At 51.6% G+C, this 12289-nt stretch overlaps 2 protein-coding genes across 2 annotated transcripts; one reads left to right on the top strand and one right to left on the bottom strand.

Annotated features, from left to right (window-relative positions):
* Positions 1-489: 489 nt before the first annotated feature.
* On the top strand, positions 490-6888 carry LOC104583252. The gene is made up of 2 exons (XM_014899857.2): positions 490-1603; positions 6109-6888. The coding sequence occupies exons 1-2, from the start codon at positions 826-828 to the stop codon at positions 6465-6467; spliced, it is 1137 nt and encodes a 378-aa protein (XP_014755343.1). The 5' UTR covers positions 490-825; the 3' UTR covers positions 6468-6888.
* A 2850-nt stretch (positions 6889-9738) lies between these two features.
* Positions 9739-12027, bottom strand: LOC100836455 (zinc finger CCCH domain-containing protein 33). Its single transcript, XM_003569006.4, has one exon. It carries the CDS (start codon positions 11845-11847, stop codon positions 10048-10050), a length of 1800 nt encoding a protein of 599 aa, XP_003569054.1. The 5' UTR covers positions 11848-12027; the 3' UTR covers positions 9739-10047.
* Between the last annotated feature and the right edge of the window lie 262 nt (positions 12028-12289).

The raw sequence follows: 12289 nt of genomic DNA, 5'->3' as shown, positions 1-12289 counted from the left end.
TGGAACCAGCCTGCCGGCCGGGCCCAGGCCAGACTTTGAAACAGTGGGCCGGGGCCCACCGACCCACCAAGGCCCAGACCTTTTGTCAAACCCGTAAACAGCCTTCCTTTCCCGGTTTCCCCTGTAAACGGGAACGGAAGCGCCGGAGTTGCCGTTGCGATGTTGTCGCGTAGTAGCACCTTTTCTGCCTTTCAGGCCCGTCCGTTTCAAACGCGAAGCCCGCCCGCAATGCATTTTACCCTTTCATTTTACCTTGGCGCCTTTCCACACCTGCTTCTTGAAAGTTTGTTACAGCAAAGGGGTACTTGGTTGAAAACTTGACGTGTTGTCCTCCTTTCCTTTTGAATGCTTATCTCTTCAATTAGTAAGAACCTGGCTGGGTTCAAAACTATCCTGCCTAGCTCATTCATGGCAGACACCTTTAAAATAGCAGTCCAGCAGTTGGGGGCTACCAGTACTATGTCGGTGAAACGGAAAGGAGTACTCTACGGAGTAGCAGGAGTAGTAAAAAATTTACAACTGCTGGCTGCAACGCAACCTTTTGCGTTTTACACGAGAGTAGACCAGGAGTAAAACGGGAACAGTAGTGGAGTAGTAAAGAGTAACCCCGGAGTTCCACTCATTTACTGTCTCTTGATGAAGAACAAAAGCTTTCCTTCCTTCGATTCCATTGGCTGCTTTCTCGCTTCCCTTCCTTCTTCTCCTTCTTCTTCTTCCCTCCGCTCGCAATTCAAAACGACAGCCGCGAGGAAAGGACAGACATTCATTCCCCCTCCTAAAATCGACTAGACTTCCATGCCGAGCCGCGCCGATCTTTGACTCGCTATGGCGAAGCTCGCCGCGCACTCCTCCTCCTTCGCCCTCGGCTTCCTTCGCCGCCTCCTCTGCGCCCACACCGCCGGTGAGTCCGCCGACACCGCACAGAAGCACCGTGGCGGCGGTGGTGATGCTGCGGCGGCGCCGGAGGAAGGGGCGGAGGCGAGGAGCCCCTGCATTGTGGCCAGGCTGATGGGCCTCGACGCGATGCCCACGCCGGCCCGCGACGACAGCCCAAGGCAGCTGCGGCGGAGCCGGTCCGCGAGCTCCGCCGAAGGCCGGTCCTCCTCCCCGCCGACGCCGCCATGCCGCTTCTGGGATGGCCCGCGGCCCAGGGTGGTGAGGACGACGTCGTCGTCGTTCAGGGACCGGCCCGCGTACCTGCGGCCGGAGAACGACGAGTTCCTCCTCCTCAGCTTCAGCCCCGACGACAAAGACGATGACGACAAGGCGGCGGAGGAGGGGTTCTTCCAGGTCGCTTCGGCAAGGTACGACGGCGGCGACGAGACAGGCAAGATACAGAGGCGGGGCCGCCGGAGAGTCTCGCGGCGGCGGCGGCGGTGCGGCGACGAGGAAGCGGAGGCGGGGCCTGGCCGGAGCAGCAGCAGGAGGCCGGCCACGGCGGGTGGCCTGCAGCAGCAGAACTCGAGCCCGGTGTCGGTGCTGGAGGCGAGAGACGGGCAGGAGGAGGAGTCCACTACCACCATGACCACCACCACTTCCTCGTCGTCGTCTTCTTCCATTGACGAAGTGGAGCCAGCAGAAGAGCCGTGGTCGCCCACCTCAGGTAATTCGTTTCGTCGTCTTCCGGTCGGTCCTGCACCAAGCTTAGTCTCTATGCATTGATAATAGAAAGAATGTATTTAAAAGTTCGATACAACTTAGCACTCGAAACAAGAACACGATCAACAGCCATTAGACTAAAATTACAACCAAACAACCTCAGGCCTAAGTGCCAAATACACAAAGTGCGCCGGTCTCGCAGAACTCGAAGACAAGCCCGTGAGTCGTCTCGTCAACTGCAGAAGCCTCGGGCCGCCGATCACCGCGCTCGTCCCGAACATTGCTCCACCGTATCTCACCACTTCACTGTTGGTCACAACAAACATCCAGCTTCGTCGGTCGCTACCTGTCGAGTGAACCCATGCGATCAAGATGCAGCAGCACGGGATCCTCCGCTAACCACTATCCTTGTCATCCAAGGTGGCGCACTTGCACGATGTCGGTGTGCCTAAAACCTGCTTGCTAAAGCCAAGAGAAAATTGACATAGTACCACTATGAGAAACCAAAAGTTCTAAAATACCACCCAAATAACAAGGCTCTCCAAAATACCACTGCAACTCAGTTTTCCACTCCAAAATACCACTATTGACTAACATCCTCTAACAGCCACAAACAACACCAAGGAACAACAACCTTTAGTAAGGTTTCACAGGAAACACACTGGTAGCAGCAGTTGGAGGACGCAGCAGCACCATTCCTCAGTAGCAGAGGGGGCCGAGGACGCTAGAGCAGAAGGGAGCAGCGCCGGCAGTAGCAGCTGCTGCTTCAGGTTGCCGGAGGAGGATGAGGGCGGTGTTGAGCGGGTCAGGGTGAACGGAGGAGGAAGAGCCCTGCCGGCCTTGCTGCTGTAGTCGTCGCCAAGGAGAACGAGAATCGTGCCGGAGCCGGACAGCTGCTGGCGTCATGGTGAAACCCGTCGGCGAGCTCTGCAGCGGCGGGGTCGCCGTGCAATGCAGCAGCGGCAGCGAGCTCTGCGGGGTCTGGCGGAGCCGAGGGCGTGTCCTATGGAGTTGTTGCGCTGGAGCAGGAGCCGCCGCGGGCGACTGCGCTGGGCGGTGGATGCGGGCGCCGCCGCCATGGCTGGGACGAGGGGAAGGAGACGCAGTCGGGTTTGGGGTACGGTTGCCGAAGGATAATTTCGGAGTAAGATAAAAACTGACAACTTCTTAACGGTTTGACTAACGGAATAACATTGACACATAACGGTGGTGGTATTTTGGAACCAGAAAACTGAAATGTAGTGTTATTTTGGAAAGGCTTATTGTTTGGATGGTATTTTAGAACTCTAGGTTTCTTACAGGGGTATTGTGTCAATTTTTTCTAAAGCCGAGGCGTGTGCCAGCGGAACACACTCCAGCCAAGGGTTATCCTTCAAGAACAACGCCTCCAACAATGGAGCGACGTCACCAACGTCGCCGTCGTCCGATCCGGCAAGCCACATCTGGATTTTCACCCTAAGGATTGGACCACAGGGCATGAAGGTTAGCCAGGGCTCCTCGACGACGCCACCATGGAGGGAACGACGCCCAAGAACGTCGCCGACGTCGGCACCGACAAAGGTCAGGCAAGGTTTTCACCCGGAGCGCCACGAGCAAAACAGATGTAACCAAGGCAACGCAAAGGAATAGCGGCAAAGTCTAAACAACGACGATAACCGCACTAGTGCAAAAACCTGAATGGCCCACCGTCCCGCCTTCAGAGGCCACCACACGTCGTGCAACTTGGCGCACGCACCAGCCACAATACCAACCCCGGAAGGCGTTGGCACATGGCCCAAACGGCTTGTGCACAGACTAACCCAGACCCGTAGCGAATCTGAAGTTAGCAAGCAATGCACACGACAACACCCCGAACTAGAGCCCGGCGAAGCACCCGCTGCAAGCCCCGAGGTACTACCGGATGGGCGCAAAGGCGCACGTCGCACAACCTGCGACGCGGCATCAGCTACCACATCAGGCCACACACCAACACCCGCCTCTCTTCGGGCACTGGCCAACCACGTGCGGCCAGCAAAGCCGACCAACACACACCAAGCACGCCTCATGTGCCATCTCCCGAACCACCCGCAACCTCCAACCACACCCTCGCAGGCGCGGACTGCCGGCAACGAGCAACATCGCAGCAGCGGCATATGCCGTCCGGCCTGTCGGGGGCAGCGCCCTGCACACGCCAGGCGCACTGTTCAACCAACAGTGCATCACCAACAGCAGGGGCGCTCGCCGTCCAGAACCGCCACAGCGCCCAAGCACGCGTCTTCCGGCCACAACACGACCGCCACTGCCTGCACAAGCAACCGCCACCAACAGAGTAGCGCAAGGCGCAGCAAGCCCATCACACGACGCTGCCGCACGCGCGCCTGCGTCGCCGCGGATCAGGCCGCCGTCGCCGGAACCGTGCTGCCGCGGAACCACCGCGTGCTTGCACCGCCGCGCACGAGACCACGCACCTGCGCAGCAACGGGTCGATCCACCGTCACCGAAATCGTGCCGCCTCAGATCGTGCCCCTGCCGCCGGAATCAAGCCATCACGCGAGCATGAGGGAGAGCGAGGGAAGAGGACGGGCGGAGAGGAGGAGATGGTGGGGCGGCTGGAAGGCCCTGCGGCCGCCGCGGGCCGGCAGCTGCCGGCGGCGGCGGCAGGGGGAGAGAGCGCGGGGGAGAAGGGAGGTTGGGGTGGCGGTGGGGGGTCGTCCCGTGAGTCGCAGGAGCGGCTCGCCCGGTCCTGCATCAGTAAGCTCCTTCTTCAGCTACTCTTTCTTAAAATCCCCAAGTTGAAAATGGAGAACAAACTGTGACTTCGATGTCCAGAGAAAAAAACATCATGAGAGTGACATTAGATGTTCATAGAAAGAAAAGTTCAGAAGAATGCAGTAAAACAAAATCACATTCAGAAATCAGAAACAGCGCAAGGCTTCAGCATTGTGCGGTAAAATAAAATTACATTCAGAGAGAAATGAAAATACCAGCTCCAGGAAAAATTGAGACTCTGACCTGCAATGACCAGTGGCCTTGACATCTGAACTGAAATACTAGTACGGGTAAAGTAGGAGAGTTCAGGTATGGTACAAGCTTCATGAGTGACAGCTCATTTCCTCACTTTTTTTTTCGGATATATTTGACAATAAGTCGCCAATAAAAAGTGATTATTCCTGAGAGTTTTTTATGCACTAATAATCAAATAAGTACCCAAGAAAATTTACTTCTTTTCGACTTTTTGCATCAATCAGTTGCAACAAGGACAATTTTGTGGTCCATTTCCAAAAGCTTTATGATATAAGTACTATTATTTCAAAGTCAGATGTCATAACTAGTGTTCTAATTTTCCTCAATAAAGAAGAAAAAAAGCAAGTGTTCTAGGCCTCTGTAATCTGAACCCTCGTCTTCTTGGGCCCCAATAGTCACTGATCCGTGTCCACTCTGCACGCTGCACAACCACTGGAGCCAGCCCCCTGATTGCAACGCATCACTGAGACCTTAGCTTCTTGCAGAACAAAAACCTGAGAGCTAAGCTGCACATACTGTAGCTAATAGACACTTGACTTGGTCCTGAAATTCATTTCAGTCAACAAGGAAAGAGCGAAATAACAAGGCGCAAACAAAGGACCAATCGATCAATTCGGGGTGTACGGCGATATTGAGTTTCATGGACTAACCAGTTCACCCAATGATGTCACCGAGTTTCATGCACCAACCAGTCAACCCACTAATGAATCTTCAGTTGCACTAGTGCAGGCTTGCTGAACTCGTAAATCCAAACTGGAGTAGAATTCACCTTCAGGGTAAAGAAAAGAGAGTTGGATTTGCAATGAACTGTTAGACATCTGAAAAACCTGGAAATTTCAGGTTTGCAACAAACTTCCATAGAATGAGAGCTCATTTCCTCACCTATTTGCAAATAATGCACCAACAGAAAGAGTTTGTTTCTGAATTGATATACTAATAAAGTCATACAACTAATTACCCAGCAAAAAAAATCTTTCCAACTTTGTGCATCAATCGGTTGCAATAAGGACAATTTTGTGGTCCAAATCCAAAGCTTGATCATGCAAGTACTAGATATTTTTTCTTTCTAGAACACACATAAAATGTATGTCATTTTGTATTGAGGAGGGTGTCTGTCGTTTTTTTTTAAATAGGACCAAAAACAAAGCTCAAACCAAAAGCCAGAGAAAAGAAAGATAACTCTATTATTTCAAACCAAAGCCAGATTACTCTAGCAGGACAACAAAGCTGAGAAAGAAACTAACTACAACTCAGGCAGAGAAGGAACCATGTTTTGAGCTAGCTATTATTTCAAAATCATAATTACTGTTCTAAGACGCTGAAACCTTTTCTTCCCGTGCCCTAATCACAAAGCCGCTAACCAAGTACTGATCGGTCAATTTGCGCAAACTATTATATTGAGTTTCATGTACCAACCAGTTCACCAAATCCTGCTACAACAGTGCAGCATTTGTTTGTTCATGTTACTGACAGTGCAGCATTTGTCACTGAATGTACCAAGTGCAGGAGAAAATTGGCTGGCGCTGAGGGAGCATCAGGGCTTAAGGAGGAAGCTGCTGCAACCCCACTCTGAAGATCTCAGCGGTGGCCTGCCTCCTGCTCCTGCAGTGCCAAGGACGAGCCATGTCTCTAATTTTTCATATGGGGAGAGAAGGGGCATGAGATTGCTGAACAAGGTCGAAGTGATAGCCCCAGATGCAACCAGCATCTGGCGAAACATCTGCAGGCTACTTGAGAAAGATATCTGTGGCATGAAATGGGAAGCTAGGGATGATGGAGACCTTGCAACCGAGATGGAGCGGGAGATCCTTGATCAGCTCATCTGTGAGGAAACAGATGAGCTGATGCAGCTAATTATGGTCTGAAACTGTACATGGTGACCCATTCTGTTGCTTCTGCAAGCACCCATGTTGCAGAAATCTTCAGAATAATAGACTACTGAACAAGGATGAAGCAATCGACCGCCCCAGATGCGGAAACGTTCTGGTTGTAGATGATGATGATGATCCCAGCAACATGACTACATGAGCTGAATTGCCTATGCATCAAGAAGTTCTTCAGGCTGAAGGTCTCAAGAAACGAAAATCATGCTCCGCTCATACAGCCATGCTATGTAACTGTACATGCTTTTCCTCCCCATTTCAGCACCATGTACTAGTCCCTGAATAACCTAACAATATATTACTGTGAGTTAGTTGACATAATCTTGTGTAAACCTTGCCCTGATGTGCGTATAAGAGCTGTTTTACAGTACTGTAATGAATATGGGCCGTTCATTGTTGAAAATCTAACGATCCAGACGATAATGTACTGCTGGGCTGAATATGGCAGTATATCAGTATATGATACTGCTGGATTGAATTAAGCAGTATAGAGGGTATTTTAGAAACATCTAATGCCCACGTTTTGCTCCCGACGGCCCACACTGACATCGTTGGCTATCCTCGACGGAAAAGGAAAAGATATCGTCTTCTTCAAGTCCGGTAGAAGAATCCATCTTTCATCTCGCTCTCCGATGAGTGAATTCCCTTGCCACCACTCACAGCCTCACTTCGCTATCCTCGTCAGCTCGTCCGGTTTTGCCATCCCCTAACTCTCTCTCTCTCTCTCTCCCTCACCAGACCCCTCCCCCCGGCCCCCGCGAGCTTCACATAGCCTCTAATGGCTGCCGCCGTTCTCTAGGTTTCAGGAAAATTAACAGGGACATACATGGAGAGAGAGATGAGGGTCAGGACGCACGAACGGATCATGGCTCCTTCCGATCTGATCGTCGATTCAGTACAAGGGAAAGAAGATGAATTCGAGGTCTCATGTTGCAGCGGCGGGAGGCCGGATTCATGCTGCAGCCGACGGCCACGCAGCGTAGATCTCATTTACCTGTACAGGGCTGGGCAATCGCAGCAAATGGGCTTCAGCTCATTACAATTTGTTATTCGCGTAAAAAAAGGAAAAAGCTTTCGCATTTAATTTTTAAATGACAAATGTCTATATTACCCTTGCCAAATCAACGGCGTGGATTTATACGCTGCTCCCTCACCCTTAGCAGTACAGAGGTACCGTAAAATCTCTCGCGTATAACCTAGTGCATAAACCCATAAACCCAGTCGTGATCAAGAATACAAGTAATATATTTCCTGATAGCACGAGATTTGTTCGGGGACTCCATGGATCTGAACAGATCAGATTCGAAGAACAGCTTCTTGATAAGATGCTGAGTGTTCTTTGAAGGAAATTTTCGGAGGTCGGAAGCTTTGATTTTTTCTTCTTCCTGAGACAAACAACAGCAGAAAAATAAAATTGTCGGAAAGTTTCAGCAAAAAGATCAGGTCAATGATGGAACCATTGCACAAGAAAGGTCTCACCATGTCAACATCGACGACAAACGTGATGCCCCAATGAGAAGGACATCTTCAGTTTTTCTAAACTCAACGGGAGGAAAGATGCTCATTTCTTAATTAATCAGGGTATGGCGATAAGAACTCGACGTTAGATGGGACACCGCGTGCCAATCTAAAACCTATCTGGGACAGGATTTGTCGTCGTTCATCGAACCGATAAATTAAGTTTCGTGTTGCTTTCAGAGGAAGGTTTCAATGTCTCACATGTAAATGAAGACCAAACTGCAGCCAACGATAGCCAATCCTCCTTGTGACGCAAGTAGGTTTTGTTTACTCAATTATCATAACATTCGGGCATCTTACTCAAGCTAGCTGCCTTAGTCTTGCAGAGTATGGTTTGACTTCATCCACATTAACCCCATAAGCAAGCATGATCAGAACAAACTTGTAGTATACTTGGGTTCTTAATCATATAGATTACTTGGATCATTAACCGGTAGACAGATTCCAAGGGTGTTCTCCTTGTTACAGTTTAGATTGCAGGCATATGAGTGATGGACATAAATTAGACAGGAAACACTTATTTTAAGAAAAAAATGTGGGGAGGCAATGAAGAATAATACAGAAGTCAAGTAGAAGTAAGTACACAAGAACACATAAAAAAAGTAAAGCTATGAAAGTCCTGAGATTCTGTTGTGTTTATGTTCAAGTCAGTGTGGAAAAGAACTATAACAAGGGAGTATATTACTCCATGGTCCATGTATAAATAAAGAGAAAACTAAATCTAGATAATTTTTCTTTCTTATTCAATGAAGGTCGACTATCAGTTCATATGTTTTATAACACAACACAGAATATATCCGTTTTGCAACTTGAATGAGGAAAAGACAGGCATCCAAACAACAGATTGTCTAAAAATTCTCGACAAAGTTATTATAATGCATTTTAACGCCCAAAAAAAGCCTCGGCACACAGATTACACGTTGCTAGATGGATAAATAAATAGCAGCATCAACAACAAAGAGAGGTTGGACATTACATTATTAATGGCTCAGACATCTGGATGGGTATAGACTTAGAGTAATCCAAAATCTGCTCCAACTGCAAGAACAATACTTGAGCATGATTAGGGATTGAATACAATACAGCTGTAATAATCGGGAATATCTAGGCATAACAGCTGCACTTGCATACAAAAATAAACAAGAGACAGCACGGACATCAATACTAGTTTTAATATATTCTACCCAGAAAGAGAAAAAACAAACAAGGAAAAGAGATACTCCAGGTCCAATGTTCTAGAAGGAAATGTTCTTGTGGAAGAAAAATCAACATTGGCAACATTAAGAAAAGAGCAGATAATCTAAGATTATCCTTTGCGGCACTCATGCCCAGATTTTTTGGCCTAATTTCTGTGTTCTGTGCCTAACCCACACAACCAGAATAATAATTAGTTAATGTGTGTGCTTGCTTTAGGTGCATGGCTGTTTCCTTTCTGATATAATACTGACAGCACTAATAATAATTGGTGCATGACGCCTCCATCTCCACTAAACTGTTCTGTGATTGCCTTGCAGTTTACATCCTATGACCCACCAACCACTTGAGAAGAAGCTCTATCAAATTGTACAAATGCCAATGGTCTGCAATCCACTCCTTTAGGGAATGGAATCAAACGAAGCAAGATGTGCTCATGGGAGAACCCAGAATACTTATATTGATAAACACATCCAGTTGATGTACTTGGCATGAGAAGAGTACAACTTCTCATAGTATTTATCTTGAGACAGGAAGCACATGAAACAAATCTGTCTGGTCTCCAAATATATATAGATATCAAGTAAATAAACTCTTGTTGGAATTCTTGTATACAACTATTTATAACCGAAGGGGAAAAAAAGTAATATTGGCTGTTCATCATCAATCTAAGGCTCCCTTTGGGCATCCAAGCTTCTTGTTGATGAACAATATTATTTTTGTGAACAGCCTATATGTACTAAAGAACCATCTCATATGAATCAAATTAAGCAAATAAAAAGGGAAATAATTGAAGGAAAGAACTTTGGTCAGCTAGATGCTATGAGCCAGTGATCATCGATCAACGGGATTAGGCCACCATCTGCTCCTGCTCCAGCCACTGCGCAAAATGGTCGCCGGAGTGGCCATCCTTGACAAGAGAGTTCACCCACGACACATCCGGCTCGGCCTGGGTGGCTTGGGAGGCCACAGGCATGGCGGATTGTGCGCGGAACCCGAAAGAAGCCGATTTGCGGAACTTGTGCAGCTCATCGCCCTGGACGCCCCAGTCCAGCTTGCCACTGGGAGAGCCCCAGTCCATATTATTGCCGCTGGGAGAGCCCCAGTCTGTGAGCATCGATGGCTCACCCATCGTGGCCGGCGACATGAGGGAGCGTGCCGCCGGAGCCCGTGCGCCACGGTCGATGAAGCTCTGGCTACGCTTAGCGAACGCCGAGGCGCGGGAGCTCATGATGGCCTTCGCCATGGAGTGGTCGAGGCCGAACGAGGTGTTCGCGCCCACCATCGGTGAGGTCGGCATGTGCAGCTGCGTGTCCGGCAGCGAGCTGTAGGGCGACATGTCGCCGGCCTGCTTCAGAGACAGGGCGTGGAGCTGGGACAGCATGGCCGTGTCCATGGACCCGAGGAGGTCGCTGTAATCCGGCATGTTTCTAGGCGGCGCCTGGGCCACGGCGTGCGGCGAGCCAAGGCCGCCGTTCGCGGCGCCCCAGTTTGCCCTCGGCGATGCCGCGTTGGACACCTTGTCGAACAGCTTCTGCTGGTACTGGTCGAGCGCGAGCATCTCCAGGTCGAAGTCGAGCTCCCGGGCCGTCTTGAGCCGGCTGCTCGCCGGGGACGACGGCCAGGCCGGGTTGAGCATCCCCATGTCCATCCCGTTGGGCGGAGACGATCGCGGGGACGACGGCTGCATACCGACGGAAACGGCGGAAGGGTTGACGGCGCGGAGCTCGTCGCGCTTGTGCGCGAAGAAGCAGATGCGGCGGGCGCAGCCGACCTCGTCCTTGCAGAGGCGGGTCCGGTACTGCGCCGGGTGAAGCCAGCACTCAAACACCCCGTGTGCATACTCGCAACCGTCGCCCTTGCGGCACGAGCCCCCCTTGCGGAACTCCGGGCAAGGGACGCAGCTGTAGGAGTAGCGGCGCGGGTCGCGGCGGCGGGCGTTCTCGCCGGGGTGGACGAAGGGGCACTCGGTCCAGTCGTGGGAGTAGGCGCGGGAGCAGGGCTTCACCTTGAAGCTGTACATGCGGAACTCGTCGGTGCTGAAGAGGCCGCTCTTGAGGTCCGGGAGGGTCAGGTCAGGCGGGTACTCCTTCCTGGGCTCCTGCGCCATCGCCATGGCCGCCGGCGGGGACGCGGATTTCTTGGGGGACGAGGAAGGCGACACGGCAGGGGATTTGAGGAGCACGCGGAGCGGCTTGTCCGCGGGGCCCGCGGCACGCGGGAGGAGGTCCCCGGCGCGGAGCCCGGACGCCGAGAGCGCCTCCGTAGACGCGCCGGCGGCGAGCAGCAGGTGCGTGGCGGCGACGGCGCCGGCGGCCCCGCCGGCCGCCGCCATGTGGAGCGCGGTGGCGCCGTCCGTGGGGGACGCGCGGCATGCCTCCCGCGGCGCGGCGGACAGCGCGTACGCCAGCACGCCCGTGCTCCCGTACAGCGCGGCGACCATGGCCGGCGTCCGGCTCTCCATCCCCAGCCGCCGCCCCACGGCCGCCGAGGGGCCATACCACAGGCCCGCGCCATCAATACACGCCTTGTCCTCCTCCACAGCCTGCCTGAACCCAACCACGTCGTCCGCCGCCGCCAGCTCCATCAGAAGCTCGGCCGAATCCCTCGGCGGCGGGGGCGCGGTCGGCTTGCGCGTGCCGGAGCACATGACGGCGCTTGTAAAAAGAAAAGACTCCGTTACCAAGAGTCAACACAGAATCGCGTTCTCGTTAAGAGGGAGGAACAATCCTCAGTTGTTCTTCTTCCAGCAGGTTCGGGACCAAGAAGAGGAGGGAGGAGGGAGGAGGAAGAAGGGTGGGTAGTGGGGAAGCGGGGAGAATGGGTATATGTAGAGAGGAAAAGCAGAAGGGGAATAATGGAGGATGGAGATAAGGGAAGTAGGAGACGAAGGTGTCATGGCTTTCGCTCTCGTGTGTCTGCTTCCATGAATAGTTTAATTGAACACGGAAAAAGATTGCATTTTTAGTTTCAATTTTCTGTGTGTTGCTGCGGTCGCGTGGTCAAAAGATAGGAGGAGCCAACGCGCACAAGTCGTAGCTTCTCTCTTCTTTCCGTTCCTGCATTAATTTATTTATTTTGGTAGTGTTTTT

Source organism: Brachypodium distachyon, chromosome 2 (assembly GCF_000005505.3).
Source record: "Brachypodium distachyon strain Bd21 chromosome 2, Brachypodium_distachyon_v3.0, whole genome shotgun sequence".
Lineage (NCBI taxonomy): Eukaryota > Viridiplantae > Streptophyta > Magnoliopsida > Poales > Poaceae > Brachypodium > Brachypodium distachyon.
Note: the sequence above shows the minus strand (reverse complement) of the source record. Positions and strands in the feature narration are given on the sequence as shown.

Coding starts and splice junctions, on each gene's coding strand:
- LOC104583252 (XM_014899857.2), top strand. CDS start 826: ATGGCGAAGCTCGCCGCGCACTCCTCCTCCTTCGCCCTCGGCTTCCTT. Junction 1,604..6,108: donor GCCGTGGTCGCCCACCTCAG/GTAATTCGTTTC, acceptor TACCAAGTGCAG/GAGAAAATTGGCTGGCGCTG.
- LOC100836455 (XM_003569006.4), bottom strand. CDS start 11,847: ATGTGCTCCGGCACGCGCAAGCCGACCGCGCCCCCGCCGCCGAGGGAT.